This window comes from Clarias gariepinus, chromosome 15, assembly GCF_024256425.1.
Source record: "Clarias gariepinus isolate MV-2021 ecotype Netherlands chromosome 15, CGAR_prim_01v2, whole genome shotgun sequence".
In the NCBI taxonomy this organism is placed as follows: domain Eukaryota; kingdom Metazoa; phylum Chordata; class Actinopteri; order Siluriformes; family Clariidae; genus Clarias; species Clarias gariepinus.
This window is the reverse complement of record NC_071114.1, coordinates 29977827-30003403: the sequence shown is the minus strand read 5'-3', so window position 1 is coordinate 30003403 and position 25577 is coordinate 29977827. Positions and strand designations below refer to the sequence as shown.

The 25577-nt window shown below is 40.4% G+C and overlaps 1 protein-coding gene across 1 annotated transcript in view; it reads right to left on the bottom strand.

The window, feature by feature from the left end:
• Positions 1 to 887: 887 nt before the first annotated feature.
• The window catches only part of tp53i11a (tumor protein p53 inducible protein 11a), a 52093-nt gene continuing 27403 nt past the window's right edge, over positions 888 to 25577 (bottom strand). Inside the window, exons 2-7 of the mRNA XM_053513475.1 lie at positions 24249 to 24419; positions 11486 to 11544; positions 11213 to 11261; positions 10029 to 10119; positions 5981 to 6082; positions 888 to 3989 (exon numbers count right to left, since the gene is read on the bottom strand). Of these exons, the coding sequence (XP_053369450.1) occupies positions 3856 to 3989; positions 5981 to 6082; positions 10029 to 10119; positions 11213 to 11261; positions 11486 to 11544; positions 24249 to 24377 (564 nt within the window). The 5' untranslated portion in view covers positions 24378 to 24419 and the 3' untranslated portion in view covers positions 888 to 3855. The remainder of the gene's footprint in view (positions 3990 to 5980; positions 6083 to 10028; positions 10120 to 11212; positions 11262 to 11485; positions 11545 to 24248; positions 24420 to 25577) is intronic.

Below are 25577 nucleotides of genomic sequence, written 5' to 3'. Positions count from 1 at the left end.
GCCAACCTTAAAGAAACAACATGTGTAATCGAGTAAATCACATTTCCAATATAGAAACTATTCTACATTCTGTATGTAAAATGTTGGGGGTTTATATTTGAACTGCAAATAGACCAATAACAGGTTTTTCCCTTTAATTACCCGAATGAAAATATTTAATGCTATTGCTAATACTACTCCTAAAATCTCCCTCTCTATATAATCCCCTGCTACACTAATGCACTTATTCACTAGTGCTTGGACACCATCAAGGTAGAAAGTTTTCTCCTGTACGCCGTGATCGAACTACCTGTCTGTTTCACATCTGGAACCCTGGCCTTGGCGGAACTCCTTTAATGTGAAGTTTTTTGCAGCGAGGTGACTTGAACGCCCCTCATGGGAACAAGTCAGTCATTACAGACTTGTTTACTGATTGGCACATCATTTTTTTTTTATTTATTGAGCACATGAAAATGACTGTAATGTATTTTTAAGTCATGACTCTTAATTCCCGTGTTAGATGTTAAGTGCGATAACAATTTCACTTCCCATCAATGGCCAGGGAATCCGAAGTGCTCAACATGGGCGGGGCTTACTATTTCTGTCCTGTCTATCACAGTGACGCTACACAATACTGTAAGATCTTGTATGCGGAAGAGGCCGGATGGCGCTTTAATGGTGATGTAACGGTTGGCAGGTCTGAAGTCCACACACTGGATTATTGTACACCCTTAGGTAATCTGCTATACACACACACATTTGAATCTCTAACATGGGATTTTTTTTTTTTTTTTTTTTTTTTTAATAACTCAGTGCACAAATGAGATCATGTTAAGGAAAAATTTCTGAAGAAGCCCTAGGCAGAAACTCCCCTGCATTCCCAAACTCATCACTCTGCATCTGCCATCACATGAAACTGAAAGTGTCCATACAGGCGAAGTGCTACACAACTCGTACAAGACTGCGTTTGGTCCTGATAGAAGAGCTACGGTAAACCATGAATGTCGTGCGAGTCAGAAAGCGCGCGCGCGCACACACACACACACACAGGTTGTTTTCACACTTGGCCTCAGCTCGCTCTGTAATCAGATGCAATAAGAAAGATGGGAAGGTTGTTTGTCTTCGCTGTACCACCAGCATGTTGCTTCTCCACACACACACAATTTGTTTTAACTTTTGAGAGCGCTAATGTGACCGAAATAAACAAAAAACATCTTTATCAGCGCCTTTTAAAATCAGCTGATTCCTGCGGGATAACATGACAAGCACGCGCTGGGGGTAAAAATAAATACGCCAAGTGTAAAAACAGCCGTAATAAACTGAGCACACAGTACAGGATTACACAATGTATTTAAAATTAGTATTTAAAAAAGGAAGTGATAAAGAAACATCTGTCTGGAAATGGACTGTGCGGCATAAAGACAGGTTTTATTTTAGTCTCGTGAAGCGTCTCAAAGGGGAAAAATAAGTCTCATTTAATACTTGGTTTCGGCTCTCTTTTAATTTTGTAAAGTCAGAAAGCTAGGAATGTTTTGAGTTCCAATAAGTTTTAGCACCCATTTTTACTTGGATGGGTGCAAAAAGTTGTGTGGCAAAAAAAAAAAAAGGAGGCGTTACTGATTTAACAGAACCGTCAAAGTGGTTCAATGAACAGATCGTCAGTTTGGAACGCAGGAGAGTCAGTATTGAGTTTCGCTCAAAGCTAAAGCATGAAATCTCAACATCACAATATAAAGCACTGTTGTTTTTGGATGCAACTCCTTTTATTTTTTTGGTCCAAAGAGTTTGTAATATGTGTATGTGTTTTTCTTATTTCTAGAGACTGTGTCTTCTTATTGCATCTACGTGAATCGGTCTCGAATTATTCTGTTCAAGACCAAGAAATGAAACTTTGGACAAATACGAAACATGTTTAAAAAAAAAAAAAAAAAAAGTAAAGCATGATGTAATTTAGCGATGCGTCCTTGTGTGTGAAATGACATCCTATTAGTTGAGTTTGTGCGTCTGTGCGTTACCGAGTACAGAAACACTCAGCTGGATGAAGTAGAATTAGGACAAAAAGTCTAGTGTTTAAGAGCTAATGCTAAAAACAGATCTCACTTGGAGCCGGGGGAGAGATCCCGAGAGGAGAAAAAAAAAAGAAAGTTTTAAGAAGAAAGCTTATCTAGAAGTATTTTTTATTCATAAGTTAATACTTTTAATAAAAAACTGTTACAAAGTAACAGTTCAGAAAGACACACGTTATCGCAACATTGTATATAACCAAATAAACAAATACGGCTTTTTGATAATCTTTATTAGATGTTTATGCTTTTTGTTTTATTTTCCTCTTATTCGACTAAACAACTGGTTCATCTTTAAAGAGTTTTTTTCATCCAAAATTTAATTTCTGAATTTAATTTAATTCTTCAGCCCTTTCCACATAATATCCCTTAATTATTTTCTAATCTTTGAGTTAAAAACAAAAAACAAAAACAAATCTTTGAAAGTCATAATCTTATTCTTTGGTAGTATTTTCCCAACAAAAGCAATCATTGAGAAATCCATAACTGATATATGAGGGTGAGTCAAAAATTATCCTCACTTTCGCTGTGGAATTTATTTTAATGAACTTTTAGAAAAGACAAATTTTCTAAACATTATTTTTCACACTTTCAATGTTCTTTCGTATTTCTAGAATAAAAATGTTTTATGCTGAGCTGCGAGCCACGAATGCACTGCTGTCTTCATTTCTTCATCAAAAGTGAACCTCTGTCCTCGTAGGGCTGCTTTCAGGGGACCAGGCGGGTGAAAGTCTGATAGAGTGAGATCAGGACTATAGGGAGGACGCTTTAACACCTGAGTGTTGACAGTGTGGGCAGATGTGTACAGATGTGAATAGTCATGAGGATGACTGTGATCTCGCTGCTTTTAATACGAAGCTTAGGGGTATTACGAGCTCTCACTGTAACGAGCTCTGTTGATTGTTGAACCTTTCTCCTGATGATGTTCCAATAATTGCGTCCAATAAAATAAGCGTTGATGGATTTTCCAGCTGATGGTTTAGACTTTTTAACTTTTTCTCGGTCGGTGAATGAGGATGTCTCCGTTCCATATTGTGTGATGAATCCGTGTCTCGTCACCAGTCACAGTAATGATTTCTTTTTAAGACACTTTCACCATCCTTAGAGTATCGCTCAGAATTAGGCTATGTTTGCAGATATCCAAACACTTCTGTTTATGATTTTCCGTGAGTTTTTTCGCCAGCGGGTACACCCTCAGACGACAAAAAATAAATAAATAAAAAAAATAACACGAACTTCTGCACGCTGCTTCTCTTTTGTGCAAATCACAAGCAGGGCGTTCACTTTTGCTTACACCACAGTTACAAATTAAATGATGTAACACGTTCAAACACGTAACGCGTTCAGTCAGTGACTGGGTAGACAGCGGCCTTGAACGGAAAGCGCTGATAAAACAGTGCGGCCGACAGAAGCTTTAATGTAGCCAGAGCGTGGTTAATTTTTTGACTCGCCCTCATATACAGTATATATACATTTATGATAAAGTTCCACCATATTGCTCGGTCTGAAAAAACTGAAGCCAAATTGTGTGGCGAGGTGTTGAGCGCATTAATCAGGAGGAAATGTGATGCTAAGTGCTGAGCGTCCAAGCTGAAAATGTTCCTAATGTTCCCGTAGATGCAATAAATATGAAGATTAATCGTGTAATAACAAAAAAACCCAACACACACACAATGCCTCCGCCTGCCCATGTGACCTGAGTCACTGATCTTGTAAACATGTCATGACAGACAAATCCTGTAATGTGCACTCAGTATTATACTCTCATTATTCTCTCACACACACACCCACACACACACACACGTGATGCGCCTCAGATCTTCTTGGGCCGACGGCTGAGCTGACCGTAGAACGACAGGGTGATGAGGAGGAAGACGGCGTCGCTGAGGAGGAGGAGAGCGGCTCCGTTGGACAGCGTCCCCATCTCCAGGAGCGAGACGGACGTCACTGTGGAGACACCAACGCTTTAGAGACAATGTTCGGGAGAAGCCAAGTGAAAATGAAACACATTTGGCTGCCAGAAGGCTGAGTGCCAGAGTGGTGTGTGTGTGTGTGTGTGTGTGTGTGTCTGTGTGTGAGAGAGAGAGTGAATTTAGGTCATGACATCATTATGCCGCCCTCGTGTGATCATAATGCGCAACTGGGATTAACACAGAGACCAGAAGATGGCGCCGTAATCCTGGATGTTCGGTGCAGAAGCCCTGAACAGTCTGGCATCGAGTCTAAACCATGTCCGTCTCTGATCCAATCCAAACATGTGATGGATATTTGTTCAGATCGCAGGATTATATACAGTACAGCTGAAGCCAAATGTTTTGAGAATGACAGAAACAATAATTTTCACAACATTGAAGCACAACTGCTTCATTTGTTTTTAGATCTTTGTGTTAGATGTTCCTCGGATACACTGAAGTATAATTACAAGCATTTCATGAGTGTCAAAAACTTGTATTTACAATTACATTAAGTTTATGCAGAGAGTCAATATTTACAGTGTTGATCCTTCTGCAGTTCACCCTGACATGCTGTCAATCAACTCCTGGGACCACACCCATTCTTACATAATTAATGCTTGGAGTTTGTGGGTTTTTGTTTGTCCACCCGCCTCTTGAGGATCGACCACAAGATCTCAATGGGATTAAGGTCTGGGGAGTTTCCTGGACATACTGTACTGTAGACCCAAAACTTTGATGTGTTGTTCCCCAAGACACTTTTCCTTGTGGCGAGGAGCTACATCATGCTGGGAAAGGCATCGTTCATCACCAAACTGTTCTTGGATGGTTGGGAGAAGTTGCTCTAATAGGATGTTTTGTACCGTTCTTTATTTATAGCTGTATGCTTATTAAAAAAAACAAAAACTTCCTTGTCTAAGAAGTGACCCCACACATAAATAGTCTCAGGATGCTTTACTGCTGGCATGACACAGGACTGATGTTAGCGCTTATCTGTTCTTCTCCGGATGCCCCAAACAATTGGAAAGGGAATTCATCAGAGGAAAAGACTTCTACTCCTTCGAGTCCTCTGCAGTCCAATCCCGATACCTTTTGCAGAATATCCGTCTGTCCCTGATGTTTTTCCCGGAGAGAAGTGGCTTCTTTGCTGCCCTTCTTGAAATGTATGAAGGTGAGCGCTACCATCAGTCCTGTGTCATGGCAACAGTAAGACATCCTGAGAGCATTCATGTGTGGTGTTGCTTCTCAGCCGGTGGAGTTTATTTTTGCCCAAGAACACAGCCATGAATAAAGAGCAGAACAAAAACATCAGCTTGGTGTTGAACAATCCCTTTTCCAGAATATTTCCAATAAGGCGAAAATGATGACTAAGTGGCTTAAGGAACAAAACATGGAAATTCTGTGTCCATGTCCAGGAAACTCCCCAGACCCTAATCCCATTAAGATCTTGTGGTCGATCCTCAAGAACCCAGAAATTCTAACAAACTTCAAGCGTTGATCATGTAGGAATGAGCTGCGCCATCAAGTCTGGGTTTGGCCCAGGAGTTGATTGAGAGGTCTTGAAAAAGAAGGACCAACACTGTAAATATTGACTCTCTGCATAAACTTCATAGTAGACAGAAGTTCAGTAGACTTTGTGAAAATTTATATTTGTGTGGTTCCCAACTTTACCAGAGTCAGCTTCATGACAAAGTTTTTCTAACTTTATGAGAGAGAACGCAGTGTGTTTATACTGTAGCTGCTACGATCTGTAACACTTCAAGGGCGTGCTGCTGGAGTAAAATAATAAAAAAAATCAAGAAAATAATAAAACAAACTCATGACAACGCATCGCCACTGATTATTTTCCCAGAACAGCACAACACTGAGTGTGTTGTTCCTCACCTACATTAAGTGTGTAAGAGCGGTGTTAGTTCGGCTGATCGTGTCCGAGGGAGGAAAACTATAACAGCCAACACGCCTACGCAGGACCTTCCAGGATCTTACCTAGGAACTGTACGCCCAAGTAGCACGCTTCGGTGAGCAGAGTCCACTGTATGATGACTTTCTCTGCTGTGTAGAGGCCGTTCCACAGAATTAACGAGATACCTGTTGGGGAAAGGTCAAACACATACGGCGAGGGTCAAACACACATCTCTGATTACTACATCATCGAGTACAGTACACACCAACGCACGCTGTGAAGTGCTCGTGTTAAGGCAGGTCAAACACACAGGCTTCAGGTTGAAAGCGCGAGTCTTCGATGCATGGGCTTTTTGATGATTTGGCTCAGAGGCTGAGAAACACGGAGAGAATCCCTCTGATCTCCTCCCTTAATGCCGGATATGGATACACAGGGACCAGCTGCTGCTTCTCTGCCCCCCACTGTAAACCATCTGGCACAAAGATTATCTCTGGTCACTGCACATCTCACACGTGATCGTCAGAAGCTACACCTTGCTTCGGGCCAATTATGAAATAAAGATCAGCCGAGCTGGATGAGGAGTCAGAGAGGCTGGCGGAGGGAGGGTTATGTAACACAAGCTAAAAAACCCAAACGCTCACTCTGGATAAATCAACCACTTCACCCATAATGTATTTGAAAAAATATCTGGATTTTAAGCTACGTGTTTAATAATCATCAATTGTTTGTATGTAGCAAGACAGGACTTCTGATTGTGCAGAATAACAAAACACAGTTCTGAGATTTATCCCTTTATTCCTCTATATAATCCCCTGATACACTAATGCACAGCTTGTGCGCCTCTAGTATTTTACATTGACACACACACACACACACACATATATATATACATACATGCAGTACAGAGATTATGGCAGCGCCAGGCGAGCTCTTAAGGTGAAATTTCGTATTGTGAAACACATGTTCCCATAGGAAATAATGTAAATGCATGTAATCCGTTCCAGCCACCCAAAAATATTACCAATCTTAGCACTTTCCAACACTATAATTATAATGATGTGTATAAAAACATTTAAATCATTTAGAAAAGACATGTAAATGAAGCAAAATATGAAATAAATAAACATTAATCCTCGCTCAACCTTAATTTATTATTCTTCTTGGCACCGGCTGCTTTAAAAACCAAACTGAGATCGTGTCCCTTTTCTTTTTGCTACCGTCCTTGATAACATTCTCGCAACCCCATGGTGCTGTGTCTTTACTAAATCTTACACAAATAAAAAAATAAAATTAAAATAAAAATTCACTTCGCTTGGCTTTCCATTCACACAAACAAGTTTTCAGTTCTTGAGCAGAAAATTGGGAGGCTGGACGTTCATATGCTAAGGTAAGCTATAGAGTAACATTCCTCGCTTTCCTTACTTCCGTGCTTTGGGAGTAAAATAAAGTAAACAAAAAATGTTTGGAGGACATGTATCTAACTTCAGATAAAATAATAATATAAAAAAACTAAAAAAAACTGAAAGGGTAGTAGTTTAAACGGTTAAAGGGTGGCGGTCGTGGTGCTTCAGCGTGTTAAGGCTCTGGAGTTACTGATCGGAAGGTTGGTGGTTCGAGCCCCAGCTCTGCCAGGGCCTTTGAGTGAGGCCCTTAACCCTGTCTGCTCAAGGGGTGCCGTGTAAAGGCTGAACCTATGCAGTAACGTACGTGTGATGAATAAAGTCTGAACTTAACCGAACGCTATGGGTTTTGGGTTTCAGCCGACATTTGAGAATCTTCATTAGGAAAAATTTCATTTTTATTGATTTCTTTATTTTATTATAATTATTACTTTTCATATTTAAGTAATATTTTCCTAAGAACAGCTTGTGCACTATGCGTGAAAGGGTAAAATAAGCGAGTGTGCGCATGTAGACCTGCTGTGCGTCTGCACCACTCGGATGAAGAACGCACACAGAACCCCATTAGTGCTCGATTCTCCATGTGCACCCTGAGGAGCGCCGAAATCTAAACAGATGAGAGGAAAATGCACTGCGTCTCTTTCTCTCTCTTTCTCTCTCTCTGAAAAATAATAGACTTGTTTTTATAATCAGATCTCAAGTATTTCCCTCGCAGGAAATATTCACCCCCTTCCACCAAAACACTGTAATCTTGTGTTGCGTTACTGGACCTCCTGCGGGGGTTTGATTAGCGCTGCCTCCCGAAAATGACCCAGGACCGGCGGAGGGGCGTCTGTTCTTATTACTCGCGCTGCTGCAACCCTGCACTGCGTGAGAGCGAGTCGAGACTGCACCAGTCATCCATTTTTAAAAAGCTCAGGGTTTCAAATATTTATACCACTCACAATCCGGCATCGATTTAACGGGGCAAATAAAAAACAGGGCGTCTCTTGTGTGTGTGTGTGTGTGTGTGTGTGTGTGTGTATGTGTGTTCGGTGTGTGCGGAGGCCTGAAAACATCCGGCGTGGATCCGTCGCTCAGCGTGGGGTAATGAGACGAGCCAGCGCGCCGCTGTCACTCACGTAAACGCCGTGAGGAGACGCAGCTGTCACAGAGCAGGAGTGTGAAGAAGAAAAGAACAATACGGAGAGGACGTTTCTGCAAATTTAAGCACAGGCAGAAAGACACGAAGAAAAAGAAGAAGAGGAGGAATCTGACGGCCCTCGTGTAGCGGGCGGGAGCATAAACTGCTCATTTTACACCACTATGATAATGTTAGAACTGTTTATTAGCGAGGTTTAAAAAAAAAAAAAAAAGACGAGCAAAAACCCCTAATAATTCATGCACAGCTTATTGCGCTCTGTAATATTCCTGATTAGTTTCTTTTACACATGAACAACTGCAGTGTTATTACTACTGCTTTTATTACTGTTGCTTTATTGTCCTCATTCTTTTTTTTCTTCTTAATCCATCCATCCATCCCTCGATCTACAGTATATATCCATGCCTCTCTTCATCCATTCTTCTGTTTATTCTTCAATCCATCCATCTAACCGTCTATTCATCCATCCCCAAAGGTGGCTATCGCTCTCTCCACAAACCCGTTTATTTATCTATTCATCTACCCATCCCAATATCCATCTATCAATTTATTAATTCCTCCATCTATCCAGCCATCTATCTATCTGTCTATCCATTTAACCATCCATCTATTCATCGTTCCATCCTTCTATCTATCTATGCTTCTCGATATCTTCCTTTCATCTGTCTATCCCTCCATCCATCCATCTACATATTCATTTATCTATCCATCCATCTATCCATTTGTCTATCAGTTCATGTATTTATCTATTCATCCCTCTATTTATTTATTTACCCACATTTCCTTCTCTCTATCCATCCACCTATTCATGTATCTATCCCTCTATCCTTCCTTCATCCACCCATTTAAACATCCATATATTTATGTATCCAGCTATTCATCCATTTATCTACTTATCTATCTATTTATCTACTCATCTATCTATTTACTCATCCATCCATCTACACCATCCATTCAGCTATTCATCAATCCATCTACCTTTACAGCTATAAATCCATTTACCCACCTCTCCATCCACAAATCTATCTATCATAGAATCATTTATCTATCTATCCATCTAATTATTTATCCATCCATCCCTCTACCCATTTATTTACCCATCTATCTGGCTATCCATCTATTGAGTGATTATTAACATGATTTTAAATGACCATTACAAAGAACCAGGACGTCCCAGTGAAGCATCTCTACACTTCTCTTCTTCTTTGTATTATTATTATTGTACTTGTACAATACTCAGAAAATGTACTTGTGACTCAGAAAACTTAAAATTCTTTATTTTTAAATATTAATTTGTTTTCAATGTTGAATGTCTAAGCTGCACCATGACGTCCTGTCAACTAAACCACTGCAACGTCGTGATATCTAATCCGGCTCAGACTCCTCACAGGCCAACACGAGTGGGACGTCAAGCTCGTCATTCTCTCAGTGATTTATTTAACATTAGACAAATCTGTCAAAATCTGAACCTGCGAGAACGACAATCTGTTCAGCACCAACATCAGCCAAGTCATCTCGACACCCCGGTATAATCGTGTCGCGATCAGATCCTTCAGGTTCAAATCAGTAGGAAAAACAACCTGTACGTACTCAGAAGAGCTCCTCCGTAGAGTCTGATGGAGATCCTGGTGGTGGCGAGCTCAAAGACGATCTCGTAGAGCTGACTGGGGAAAGCCAGAGCCTGAAACACACACACAAAGAGAGAGCACAGTTTAGTGACGACACTGCTAACGAGAGAAGCTAAATGAGATCAGGTGTAAGCTTCCTGTCTTCCTGTCTGCTTCTGATGGACGACAGTATTGCAGAAACCCTGATGGAATGGGGTCGGGGTAAGGGGTAGCCTGTACCAGAAGCTTTCAACTTGATTTCTGATCAAAAAGCTCAGGAATGTTTTAACAACGCTTAAACACACGACCTCTGTGTGCTCCGTGTCGAACAGCAGCGGAGATACTCGTTAAATTCTTGTATAACGAACTCGCCCTGATAAACAACGCTTCACTTTAAAACAAAGACGTTTAGTTTCCCTGATGTAAAGTCGGGTTATTTAAGGTTTGCACAAGACACAAAACCGGCTCATTTAAAAACACAGGACAAGATATTTTGGTCGACCTTAAAGTGTCGAGTCCTGGCGCTGCCATAATCTGTGTACTGTGTGTGTGTGTGTGTGTGTGTGGATGCGGCGCTTAACTTGTATTTTTCTCCACTGATTTGTCCAAAGCAAAAACAAGAAAATTTTTGTCTATGTTTTAGTTCTCCTCTGCGTTTTCTGCTCACTTGTTTCCGAGGCCAATAAATTCACACGTCCATAAAGATCACCCTGTGCCTCCTTCTGAACATTTCAGACCAGACCCGGAGCATGACGATCCTGACCAGGGTCTTAAGGGAGTTAATTTTAGTTTTTGAGTCCAAGGTTTAATGTTGACATGGTTAATATCAATATCAGACATTTGCGTATATTTAAATTTATTGATTGGGACTCCAAAATCTCTATTATTGCAGAATCTCTATTATTAAAGATTTAATGTTATTAACAGTTAAACATAAAAATTCTAAAACATACAGCTTATCAATTTATTTATTTTTTAAAATAATTTATTAATTTTTTATTATTTATTCATAATAATAATAATAAAAACACAATTTTTCATGTTCTGGTCTCAAACAATACAACTTAAAACTTGTGGTGTGAACAGGACATTTAAAATGTATATTATTTTTTAAAGAAGTGTATATTTATATTAAAACATATGTACAAAGGTGCATGCAGCACTCACCACTAAAGCTGTAGCTGTGAACAGAACGGCGGAGATGAAAATCCAGAGTCTGTAACGAGAAAAACATCACATTAAAAAAAAAGCAGAAGAAGGCGGCGGCGGCTATTTCAGGACTGAGACGACACTCGTGTTCAAAGAGATTTGAAGAGACCCACTACTGAGAAAAGGGCCATCATTTTCAGGATCTCTCACACGGAAACACACACACACACACGTAGAAAAGTGCCCTGGACTTCCTTGAAGTCCTTTTTTTTTTTTTTTTTTTTAGCTTACCTGAGACCTGTGGGTTCTCGTACGGCAAACTTGATTTCGTTGCCCAGCATCTGACTGATCTGAAAAACACGAGGAGAAAGATAACATCATCATCAGCATTCTTCACCGGAGGCTGTAGGTTTCTGTATCTTGCACTTTAAGTCCCCTGTACAGTCCTGACCTCGCTCCAAGACATTTACACATGTTTGAGCAAACATTAAAGGAGTTTCAGGGAGGCCGGCGTTTCAGATGTGAAACAGACAGGCGGTCTGTACCTTGATGGTGTCCCAGCGCTAGTGAAACACTGGGATGAGTGCATGAGTGTAGCAGGGGATTATATAGAGAAATAAAGAGAATAGAGAGAAATCTGGACTACTGGTGTCAGAGGAACAACCTCCTCCTGAACACCAGCAAGACAAAGGAGTTCAAAGGAGACTTCAGCACAAAGCAGGAGAGAAACTACCAGACCCCCTGTGGAGAGAGCGGACAGCTTCAGATACCTCTGTATTCACATCACGCAGGAGGTGACATGGTCTCCACCAGCTCAGACCCTTGAGAGACTTTAGTCTGTCCTCCAATGTGCACAGGAACTTCTAAAGCACATCCTGACGGGGAAACATCACTATCTGGTTCGGGAACAGCACCATGCAAGGAAAGAAGACGAGATCTACAGAAGGTGGTCCTGAGACTTAAAACTCTGATCTGCTTTCTTTGTTCTTTACGACTTGTACACTACTCATCACGCTGCACATTTACACACATTAACGCATTTTTGCACACGGAAGACACGTTGCACACTTCTAGGGTTCTTCTTGTGATTGGACATTGCTCACATTTTTCACACAAATGAAGACTGCACTCGGGTGTAACTGCATAACCGATGATTAACATCGATACACTCCTATTTCAATTCCATTTTACTTTATTGTTTGTACATATTGTAAATTTTACAGCTAAAGTTTTCTATATTTGTATAGTTTTCTTTTATTTCATTTCTTTATTTGAATTGTAAGTAACTAGGTCTGCAAAATGAGCAAAAATGTTTAAATACGACTCGATAAACGAGCGATGTTTTGCAATACAAGCAGTATGTTAACACTTTACCTGAGCGTCACCTGATCACAACTGAGCCAATGGTTGTTCTTTCTCTCTCTCTCTCGCACGCGCGCTCGCTGCGGCATTGTGGGTAATCGTCTCTCATGCTCGTCCTCAGCGTGCGTGCACCGTATAGTCAACATCCGTGCACGTGTGTATTGTTTACTAAAGCATTGTGACCACGTGTGTGCGTGCAAAGCATTTTTTTGGTGTCCATGACAACGCAACATCAGAGGTTGGAGAGGTTCCTTATTAACTGCACACAAAAAGATAAAGTCTCTAGTTTAGCCAGACAGCGGTGATTCTGTTAGTGTGTGTGTGAGTGAGAGAGAAAGTCATCTTACACAATAACCCCATCCTCCTACTCTCATCCTCTCTCTCGTCTCCCTTACACCAGCCACGATTCTTTACAAAGGTAAAGTGCAGGTTCATTTGTTTTATTTTTACTGTATATTTTGTTTTAATTATTTTTATATGAATATTTTCGGGTTGTGAAACCAATCATCAGAGGTTCCTTTATTCCTTGTGGAAATTCATGTTGATATACGATTGCTTTGTAAATAACAACGGTCATTTTATATTATATTTGAATTTAAAATAAATGTCATTTTTATTCCCAGAACTCTGTTCTGCACAATCAAAAGTCCCAGTTTGACTCGAATGACCCCAGAGTTGCCACGAGATCACAAACACACAGCACATTCATATCTCGCAGCGGATTGGAGCAGCAGGGTTGTGAGTCTCGGACACACTTTCTGAAGCTCTTTGGTATTTCTGGAATTTTGAAAGTAGACGGATGTTCTCTCCAGCAGCCCGGCTAAAGACAATCTAAACACAAAGAGGAAGCGCGTGACTCCGTGGTGGGATTATAAACGCTCCAGCCAACTCAGATTTACTGATATCATGCTGATGTTAAGCTGAAAAATTTGCCTAAGAACAGAGGAGTGTTTTTTGTTTTTTTTGCTGCTGGTTCGTGTGTTGAGGTTTGACGGAAGGTAAGAAGGTGAAAATGAGCTTTCATGGAAATAATAAGTGAGATTTCTTTAGAATTCTGTGCTTGGATCCAGAGAGACAGAAGAAATGCTGCACTTTTTTTTTTTTTTTGAGGAAAAACAAAACGGCACCCACACACACACACCTCGAGCAGATTTTGTGTCTGTCCAGAAACTGCACACTCATATGTACAACTTAATAATCTGGCAATGTTACTACTGCTTTTATTATTAAAACACTCTGTCTCACCCAACTACAGGCAAATCATCAACAATGAGTTTGTATAATGAAGCAGAGTCACTTTTACTACTTCTCTCAAGTTAATTATCTTCCTATAAACTTTATATCACCACATCACTCTCCAAACAAATATTAAGCATTATTGATTAAAAAACGAAACACGCTCTACATCATATATCATTTTTCACAGTAATAACAAAAAAATATGTTGTCAATGTAGCTTGCAATCACCTTAGCCCTAACGATGTCCTGAAACATGTTACAAAGTGCAGACACTGGAGACTCCCTCTAAAAAATGTTAAATAAATTTCTTTTGCGTGGCAGCTTGACTCTGTGAGTCTTCACGGTGGAGGCATTTAAAAAGATGAAGGATAATGTTGCAAGACAAGCGTATTAATGATGTATATAAACATAAACAGAACCATCGTAGAAATACAGGTAGTCCCCTAGTTACGTTCTAAAATGAATAGTTTCAAACAAATCTCGGAAGTACCTTCCTAAAATAGACACAGCAGTGCACCAGATCCCAATAATGAAAACAGTGAATTTATATAAATAATTCACCGAATCAGTCCTGGAGCACGATGATAGAAAATGTCTGTCCTGTAAAACTGTCCTGATGGTGAGTTCACAGTCCAATACAGTGGAAAACAGCTTTATATTGTATATTTATGTCAAAGGCGTACAAGATTCACTTTGTCTGACTTAAGAACAAATGTGACTTATGAACGTGCTCCAGGAACGGGGACTATCTGTACTGCGATGTGATATTTTGGTCTTCTCGCTCACTCTCAACTCTTATTGTTCCCTTTTCTGACAGCATCGTTGTAATCAACAATGTTCCTGTAACACTAAGAGGCGAAAATTTATTTACAAGCAATTACTAAATGAAATTATTTTTCCCCCACCTAAATATGATTATTGAAATATTATATTTAAGTCAGAACTGGCACCTGTGATAAAGATGTGGCACCTTTAGAGGATGGGTACATTGTGGTCATAAACGGATGGACATGGTCAGAAACAATGATCAGGTAGCCCTGATGCCCAATTGGCACTAAGGGGCCTAAAGTGTGCCAAGAAAACATCCCCCACACCATTACACCACCACCACCACCCTGCACAGTGGTAACGAGGCATGATGGATCCATGTTCTCATTCTGTTTACGTCAAATTCTGACTCTACCATTTGAACGTCTCAATAGAAATCGAGACTCATCAGACCAGGCAACATTTTTCCAGTCTTCAACTGTCCAATTTTGGTGAGCTCGTGCAAATTGTAGCCTCTTTTTCCTATTTGTAGTAGAGATGAGTGGTACCGGTGGGATCTTCTGCTGTTGTAGCCCATCCGCCTCAAGGTTGTGTGTGTTGTGGCTTCAAAAATGCTTTGCTGCATACCTCGGTTGTAATGAGTGGTTATTTCAGTCAAAGTTGCTCTTCTATCAGCTTGAATCAGTCGGCCCATTCTCCTCTGACCTCTGGCATCAACAAGGCATTTTCGCCCACAGGACTGCCGCATACTGGATGTTTTTCCCTTTTCACACCATCCTTTGTAAACCCTGGAAATGGTTTTGCATGAAAATCCCAGTAACTGAGCAGATTGTGAAATACTCAGAGCGGCCCGTGTGGCACCAACAACCATGCCACGCTCAAAATTGCTTAAATCACCTTTCTTTCCCATTCTGACATTCAGTTTGGAGTTCAGGAGATTGTCTTGACCAGGACCACACCCCTAAATGCATTGAAGCAACTGCTATGTGATTGGTTGATTTGATAAATGCATTAAGGAGAAATTGAACAGGTGTTCCTAATAATCCTTTAGGTGAGTGTATAATATTATATACATACAACATACAACACTCACTCTTTCTGTATCACGCTTTTAAACTCCATGCACACGACCCCGAGGCAGGAATTGAGCCCTCGACCCTAAGGGTACGAGACGACAGTGCTAAGCTCTATGCCACCGTGCTATTGATGTACGTACTGTTTCCGGTAATTATGCTTTAATTAAATACATGTAAATGACGCACTTATAAATATTTCAAGCACACGTTCACTCTCGGAGCCGGCCATCAGCGCGGTTAAGAACAGAATGATAAATGGACCAAAACAAACATTTTGAGCTCGTAACCAATTATTCAGATTGACTTCAGCGCCTTGGACGTGCTCCATGAGAGATTAAAGGAGATCCTGGCGCTGGTTATTTTCTGATTAACTCTCTGAAGATGGAAGCGAGAGTCGTGTTAAAAGCTGCAATTATTTCGGCGACGTATTAAGGCAGCATTAAACAAGGCCGAGTCGGCACTTCTCTACGAGCGATAAGAAGGACCGATTGGCTTGCGTCTCGCTCTATCAAGCTCGGATAAAAGCTTCGGCACGCGTGTGTGTGTGTGCGTGTGCGCGAGAGAGAGAGGGAGAGAGAGGGAGAGAGAGAGGGAGGAAGAGAGGCAAAAACACTTTTGAAACCCTGGACGAAATGCTCTTACGTAAAGATAATTTTGGCAGAAGTGGTGAAATTAGGACGGGTGAATGGAGGGGAGAGGGGTATTATGTGAAGGGGTTTTAGTCGAGCTGCAGCCAGGAAAATCTAAGCCTGGTCAAAAATGTAAGAAAATTATTTAGTGTTTGTAAAAACAAAGTGCGGCTTTGCTAAACGGAGGGTCAGGCAGTTTAGGATGGAAAGGAATAAAGGATTCCTTCTTCACCTAGCAGTGGGTGTTGAGCCGGGATATTTCAGGATGATGAAAGCCAGCGTTCCCTGGTGCTCGTCCTGTGGGTGTGGGTGTCGATCGAGCTTTACAGAAAAGTTAAAATTAGACATGGCTCGTTGTTAGACTCCTATCACAGCCATGTTTTTTTTCTTCCCCTAATCTCACCATGGTTTGGACAGCAGGTAATGGAAAATGTGATATTTCTTGTTTTTCTTTCTCAAACGATATGACCCCAGACTATCGACACAGCAGAATGTCAGCACTTCAGGAACATGTGCTGTTCTTGCGTTTCACAAGGTGCAGCGTGACACGTATATCGGCGGCCATTTTTATCACGGAACACCAACAAGATGGATGTTAAGGTTTTCTCATCTCTGCTGAAGTATTACTTGTTCATCCCCTCTTCTGCCAACTTTATCTCTGGCTGCGTTCACATTGTTGCTCAAAAAGCAAGAAATTAAATAAAAAATGGTAAAAGAGTGCAGGATTTGAACAACATCAGAGCCAAGAAGCAAGCTGAGAACATGATCGTGGACATCTCACACCCACGGTTCTACCTGCTCCTGGTAAACTTTACTTTTTTTTTCTGTAGAAATCATTATCACATGACTCCTGAACAGAGTGTTACCCAACAGCAGACACTTTTCTCAACAGCAAGTAAGCAGACCTGACCGTGACCCGGACCCGCGCCATGACTCTGATGAATAATGTTATTTCTGTTATTTTAGGTCTGGACGTTTCCTTACTCGCTTTTTGCCCTTTATTTTAATTCTAATGTACAAAAAAAAGAAAACATTTCCGAGTCTAGTATCTGTTTCTTTGTTTAGCGTCTAGACGTTTCTTCAAGTCTTTCCCTCGATAAAATATAATTAAGTCTTTGTTGCCTCTATTATGAATATAATGACTAGCAATAGTTTCCTACATTATGGACGGAAATTAATGTTAAACACGTCTAGAGTGATCATACTGAGGACATTCCTACTCTTTAAAGATAGCTGGTCAGTCTGAGCTGTGCAAATATCTTAATCTTAATAAGGGAAATATTATTGAATCTAAACAAACATATCTAGAGTTTTTTTAAATAAGATAATAATCTTACTATATAAATATTTGGTTTGTTGTTAAGATAATGCTGCTAGGTTTTAGCCTTTTTTTATGAATTGAAAGATGCAAAATTATCTGTCAATAGGACCAGTCGTTTTTCGCTTGCAATTCAAGATTTAAGAATATTTCTTTTGCTGGCTTTTCTTTTGTAGCACGAGTGGACGACCACAGAGACTAACTGCTTTAGTTTTTAAAAAAAGAAATGACTCGGAGTCGCTTTCGTACGGGGCCCTAGATTGAATAGGACTTCCTGCAAATCCATAGAGTTCTCAATGACGCCAACAATTTGTTTTTCTGGACCTTATCAAATACAGCTAGTCCCTTATGAACTTAACGAACCACAGTTCTACTTCCAGTTTAATCACGGAAGTATTTCACGTGTATTCTACAAAAAATATACACTGCAGTGCACCAGATACAATTATATACAGTATTTTCAGTGTGTAAGTGAATGTATAAATGTCTAAAATCCAGTGTATTGTAAGTGTGTGCGTGCTGGAGAAATGAGTAAGCCTGACTGGTTTCAAAGAATCAGTCATGATGATGGACAATGTCTGTCCTGTAAAGCTGTCCTGAAGGTAAATAATCCTAATTTTGGAAAATCCTCAACTTACAGAGTTCACAGTCCAATACAGTGGAAAACAGCTCTGAGACAAAAATATAAGACTCACTTTGTTAAACTTAAGAACAAATCAGACTTACAAATATGCTCCTGGAACGGAACTTGTTCGTAAGACAGGGACTACCTGTACAGCCGACTAACTGCTCGCTGTCCTCCAGAGCAAAACCCCAAGCAGATTTTTGCTAAAATCGCATCCATTGCTTAAATTAGCAATCACACGAACTCATAACGCATTTTAAGACGTATCAGTGTGCACATGAATCAGAAAACAGGCGCGTCCGTGTAAGAGTCAAATTAAAATAAGTAGTAATTATGAACCTGATCCATCATGACATGCAAATCCGATCTGACCGGCAGAATCAGAATTGAACCACGTGGCTTGTAATGTGAACGCAGCCTCACTGATGCCACAAAGCACCGCGACTCTCGACGTGACGTTCTGTAGACTGATGATAATTATTTCTGTGCTCGTGAGGGATCAGCGGTAGAAACTTTGTACCTATAATTAAGGCAGCCGCATGAAAGCAAGCTTCTTTTCATTCCTGCACAAAGGAAACTTTTAAGGATGCCAAAATGTTAAGCTTGTCATGACAAATAGGAGCCACTTAAACAGGATCCAAGAAGTAAACGAGCTTCAGCAGAAATCAGAGCCATTTATAGTCAAACGCTGCAAAAGCGCCAGTGTTTCAACTAATCAGGGCGTCTGATTGCCCAAAGATCAGCGGTGCTGTTTTTCCAGCAGCGCACACATCTCATCTCATCTCGTCTCGTCAACAGTGCCTGGGGATGAATAAAAGTACGAAGGCGAAAGAGCAATCATTTCTACAATGGAAGTTAAAAATACGTATCTTCGAGCCTCTGTACTCTGCACATGCTGAGCGAGACAAGTCTGACGTTTGTAAAACTTAATTGCAGTTTAACTGTTCCGAACTGGTTTAATGGGTTAGATACATGTGCAGGCCAAAATGCCCCCCTCCCTTTTTTTTAACCAGATGATGTCAATGTGTAATTATGTCATTGACACATCACTTTTATTCCCTTCACTGCTTTATGAAAGACTAAAGGGGAAAAAACAGGAAAGAAAAGAGCAGAAAAGAACAGAGCATCAAAAAATACGACTATGGTTCTTCCATAATTTACTATAGAAATTCTTATGTGTTACATGAAAAGTGAAATATTTCAAGTCTTTCAACACCCACAACGTCTACAGGTGATGGTAACAAGCCACTCCTGAACCTGAGACAATGTCAGAACTGTCTTACCTGAGCTAAGAAGAAAAAAAACTGGACCTTTGCTCAGTGGTCCAAAGTCATGTTTTTGGATGAAAGTTAATTTTGTATCATCAAGAGGAACATAAACACCGACCCAACAATACAGACGAGCTGAAGGCTGCTATTTAAGCAACCTTTTTCAAAAACGTCTCAGCAGCGCCACAGACTGATCGCTTCCATGCCATAAGGATTCTACATCATGCTAAAGGAACCCTGAACAAGTACCGAGCGCGTAAATGATAGGGATGGAAATCAGCAGTCACCTCCCGAGACGATATTATCCCAGATTCGGTAAAAAATTGCGATTCAATAAGTACCACAATTTTTTTTATATCCTAATCCAATGATATTTTCCCTTAATGTGGTTACACTTTTACAGCCGAAAAAAACGTTTTCAGTAATTAAACATCACCCGTTCCTAAACTAACTTTAAAGTTTGAAATTTAACTTTAAATTAAACACAAAGCTACATTGTTACTGAGCAGCGCGTATCTCTGTTCTTTGTCATCATTATTATTTCTAAACAAACTTAAGCACAAAAGTTTCAATCAATCAAACTCAAAACCAGCAGATTCTGCTCGACCCATCATCTTTATTATAAACGTAAAAATAGCCTCTAAAGCATTGATTTTGGCGTTAGTGTGAATCAGCACATGCAAATTTTTGTTCAAAATTAAATAACAAAAATTTTCCCCCACCTCTATTATATAATCATAGTTTTTAGTTAATTTCTGTGTTATACATCCCTTGTTGATTGCTCTTAGGAAACATTCTGCATGTTGTTTAGTTTTTTTTATGGTCTGTAAGCTGTTAAATCTCACTTGTTTTGGAGATGCCCTGTATGTGGCACGACGATCAGAGCCACTCGCTCTGCACTGTGGTTCACCTCGGGTCAATCGCAAAAACATATTTTTTTCCTCAAAATAGTGCATGTGGTGTACGATGTTTATCTCAGCGCTGTTCAGCGAGAGTTTTATAACCATGTTAAGTTCACACCCTCAGTAACGTTCTGATCGTCTGAAATCCAACTGAGGTACACAGGAAGTCGATCACGAATTTACTAGAAAAACTTGACATAAACCGCATAAATTTCCTGCTGTGGTCTCGGATGATTTCCGGTAACATGCCATGACTAAAACACACACACACACACACACACACACAGCGAGAGAGAGAGAGAAAGAGAGAGAGAGCGCGAGAAAGAAAACTCTTCTGCCTTCATCTGGTTATTAAAAGCTGGTGAAAGCCACCTGAAGCTGTGTTTGTAGACGGACACGAGCTCTGTGCGTCTGTTCAGTAGGGAGGGGACGAGCGAGATGGATGAGGCCTTTAATGGACGCTCGCTTTGATTCCACCCGCCTGGAGATACGAGGATGACGAGGAACAATACAGAGCTCGGGGAGCGGCAGAGTGTGAATACAAACGCGTTTCATGTTGACCTTCCTGCCACGTCAGTCACTGGGACTCACACCGACCATAAAGAGAGGGAGAGGGGGGGAGAGAGAGAGAGAGAGGGAGGGAGGGGGGGAGAGAGAGAGATAGAGGGAGAGGGGGGGAGAGAGAGAAAGAGAGAGAGAGGGAGGGGGGGAGAGGAGAGATGCTTTGGTTGCGTCTAATATGTCAGAGGGGGCGTAAGGAAAATTAATTATATTGTATTGTCTTTTTTAAACAAGTTCTTGTTGAGGCTCGACTGAATGCACTTTTAATTACTATAAAGACATCTGATATTTGAAAAGGAAACAACTGTGAGGATTTGTGTTTGTGTTTAAACAATGTTTGATAAGAACTACAGAGAACTTCTCAAAAGTACCGGGTCAAATCAAAGAGAATTCAAATCTCATAGAGGTATGGAGAAAGAAAGAATAAGAGGAGAAAGGCAGATAAGGAAAGAAAAGAAAAAGAAAGAAGAATTGAGAGAGAGAAGAAAAGACAAAAATAGTAGAAATAGAAAGAAAAGAGAAATGAAAGAAAGAAAGGAAAGAAATGGGGACAAAACGGAAAAAAGAAAAATTATCAAGGTAGGAAAAACAAAAAGAAAGTAAAAGAAAAACGAGAAAAGGATAAAAGGAAAGGAAAGAAGGAAAAAAAAGAAAGAAAGAATGAAGGGAGGTGAGACAGGAAACATAGATAGAATGAAAAGGAAAAAATAAGAAAAAGTCAAGAAGGTGTCAGAAAGAAAAGAGAAAAATTAAAAGCAGAAAGATGGAAAGAATGAATGAACAAAAGAAGAGAGGAATGAAGAAAGGAAAGAAGAAAAATAAACTGAAAAAAGAAAGAAAGAAAGAGAGAAAGAAAGAATGAATGAAAGAAAGAAAGAGAAAAAGGGATGGGAAGAAACAAAGAAATGGAAAAAAGAAAAGAAGGAAGGAAAGAAAGAAAGAAAGAAAGAACGAACGAAGGTGAGTGAAGAGAAAAACAAATAGAATGAAAAGGGAAAAAATTAAAAATAAAGTCAATAAGAAGGCATGAAAAAAAGAAATGAAAAGCTAAAAGAAAATATAAAAAGAAATGAAGAAAGAAACAAAAACTGAAAGAAAAAAAGAGAGAAAAGGAAAGTAAAAAAAAACAACAAATCAAACGCCATCATTTTAAAAACAGTAAAATAAACCTCAGCGACTCTGCGGTCAGCAGGATGAGGAGCCGTACCGTCCCGTACCGTCCCATACCGTACTGTACCGTCCCGGGGGTCTGTGAGATGGTGGTTTCCTCTCCAACGATTCTGCTTCATCGCCTCCTGAAAGCCGTCAGTGAACACCACGCGGCCCGAGTGCAGTCTCACCTTCACCGAAACCTCATCTAAAGTCAGAGGAATCCGACACGGCTGACGCGACGGCGCCTCCTCACACGGGGGTAAAAAACGGCATGCGAGTGTTGACTTGAGTGCATCATCATTAAATCATCCTTGTCACATTTAAAGCACTTTATAATGTCGCTCCCTTTCACTGATCAGAGCTCGTTCAGTTCTACTCAATGTTATCTTGTTTTTATCTTTTATCTGGAAGGCGACCTTGGGTGACTAGGAAGGTGCATACATAAATAAAATGCATCATTATTATTATTATTATTATCATCAGGATGTGAGCATCTGCTTTCAAATGGCTTTCAAAGAGAGAGACGAGTCCTGACAATGTTAATGCGAATACATTAAGCTTGGTGTTTCACATAATCACCTGAAATAGATGCGTTTTAAAAGCAAAGTTTCTCAATTTGGGCTGTTTGAAGTAGACATGAGCGACTGAATAACTGAAACACTGAATAACTGAAACACTGAATAACTGAAGCGCTGTACGATGATGAGACTCTTCGCCACAGTAAAACATTTGAACGTTTGGTGAAAACTCGCAGAGGAATCATATCAGAATGTTCAGGGATTACAGTTTTCCATTTCTATACCGCGGTCGGTTAAGCCAGACGCGCTTCCTGAAAGCACAGTTAATCAAGCAGCATGGGAAATTCAAAAGTGCGGCTTTCACATGCTCAGTATTAACGGCGGTAAAAAGTCTCTCCGTGACCTCCCAAAGCACAGCAACTTAACTTTCTACAAAATGATAATTATTTATTCCATCATTTCCACCGCGTGATCATGCGGACTTAAACTTCCGTGCCGAGTCGGCGTGAGTGATGTAACATGGAGTTTAAAATCCGATTAGAGCGTTTTATGAGTTTCTCAATTTAGGCCGTATGAAATAAACATAAGGGCCTGAATAACTAAACCATCATAACACTACTGTCATCATGAATGGACTGTAGAGATGTGTGATTGAAGCGATTATGCACTTTAATCGATCTTTAGTTCAATTCATTTCATTTCATTCTTGGTTGAGTTTTTAAATTGGAATCAAAAACAGCTTTTGTAGAAAATGGAAACTGCTTGTCTCTTCCACGAAATACTCACATTTTACAAGAGTCTTACTTTTTTTTTTTTTTTCTCCTTTTGAGTAAATAAAGGCCGGTCGGTGCATTTTTGACGCCTACTGGAGCGTCTAGAGAAGCCTTCAAGCGCACTACGATGATGAGACTCTTCGCCACAGTAAAACATTTGGTGCAAAGAACCGTGGAGGCTCGAAGTCCACTGCAGTCGTTCCTGTCACCAACACCACTTGCACGTTACAGGAACACGGCTGGGAGTTATCGCCACACCCCTTATACAGGGGGACCTGACCTCGCTCCACATTTTCACATGTTAAAGGAGTTCCTGGGAGGCCGGCGTTTCAGTCGTGAAGCAGACAGTCCGATCATGGCTTCAGTGTACTGAGAGGACTTTTTACCTTGATGGTGTCCAAGCACTAGTGAGACACTGGGATCAGTGCATTAGTGTATCAGGAGATTCTATAGAGACATAAAGAGCAGAAGTTTTTACTCTCTATTTTCCTTAAACAGGTGATTGGCTTTCAACCGAATCGCTTTAGGGTTATTATTATTATTATTTTTTTTAAATCCGTCTCTAATGTGAAAGTGCTGAAGATTACTGCTATCTCTACTCACTGTACACTATAAAATGCTCCTGTCCCACTAAATGTCTTTTGCTCCTCTGGAATTTTTATCCTTCAACTCTGGCTGAGAAAGCTCTGAGCTCGAACTAAACAGCGTCTGCGATAGAACATCTCGCTTCCAGCGGCGGAGCCTCGAACCGTGAGGTTTATATCCGTTTGTTTGGTGCAGGATACACAAACCAGTACACGGCTTCTTCAACATGTGCTCGGAGAGAAATGTCAGAGTGTTTGCGTAATTTTTTTTCCCTTTACCTTTGATCTGTGCACTTCTCCATCATCGTCCTCTCCTCCGACGCCTAGGATTTTGCGGGTCTTGAGGCGGCTCACTAAATCGGTCTGACTGTGCTTCTTCATGAGCGGAGGATGAGGTTTGGAGGCCATGGCGTAAGGGAAGAAGAGGTAGACGCTGCGCTCGGCTTCACTCTGATATGAGAGAGAGAGAGAGAGAAAAGAGAAAAGGGGAAGAAAGAAACTAATCTCAGTTAATTAAAATTATTTTTTTCTCAAGCTTTCATTTTTTAATTGTTTGCTAAGAAAGCATGTTCACATAACACCAACACTGCTGGAGAATCCTGCATTCTGATTGGCTCCTCCATCAACAACATGCAGGATTATATTCTAATACGTTATTGTTTCCATAGTAACAACTCAATCCGCTTTTTGTAAAAACAGACACATGAACGCTGATTATGAGAAAACTTCATATTTAAATGTATGAAACCGTTATGGAATGAGTCTCCAGTGTCAGAGATAAAACTGTAACTTGGGCCAAGTTCCCATCTTTAGGACCGAAGTGATCAGATCGGATTTCGTTCTGCATCGGTTGCTATGGTAACAACGCCGGAGGCTCGCATACAGCATGATATATTCTCATACTTTGGCCCGTTTCTGTACACTCCCTGTCTCATCCTCCCAAAGTGCCATCAGACGTTCCACTTCACCCTCTGTCCAGGGATCATCGTTCTCCTTTTCTATACTGCGATTAAACCCGGACGCTCTTCCTGAAAACACTGTTAATCTCACTGCACGGACATTCAGTCTAAACAATTCCTCAGTTTTACAACAACTTTAGGAAAGAGGCGTTTACAGCTTGTGATTACTCAACTCAACGTGTTTGTTTTACAGAGAGAGAGAGAGAGAGAGAGGAAGAAGAAGAAGAAGAAGAGGAGAAGCTGTTGTTCAGGGACATTGCACATTAAATGTGACTATAAATATAGTTAAAAAATTAAGGCATGATCGTCTTTAATAATGATGATTACATAGATACTGTAGATACATAAATTAATAAATAAACATAAATAAATAAATTTGTAAGAGGCTAAAAGTGTTCAGGGATCATTGTTTTTTCTTTTCTATATCCGGACGCACTTTCTGAAAACACAGTTAATCAAGCAGCATGGAAAACTCAAGAGTGCGGCTTTCACATACTCCGTATTAACGGCGCCGAAATGTCCCTCCGCGACCTCCTAAAGCACAGCAACTTAACTTTCTACAAAATGATGATCATTTATTTCCACCACGTGACGACCGTGTCGCGAGTGAACATAAGGAACATCTTTAGGAATCTGACTTGAATCTGAT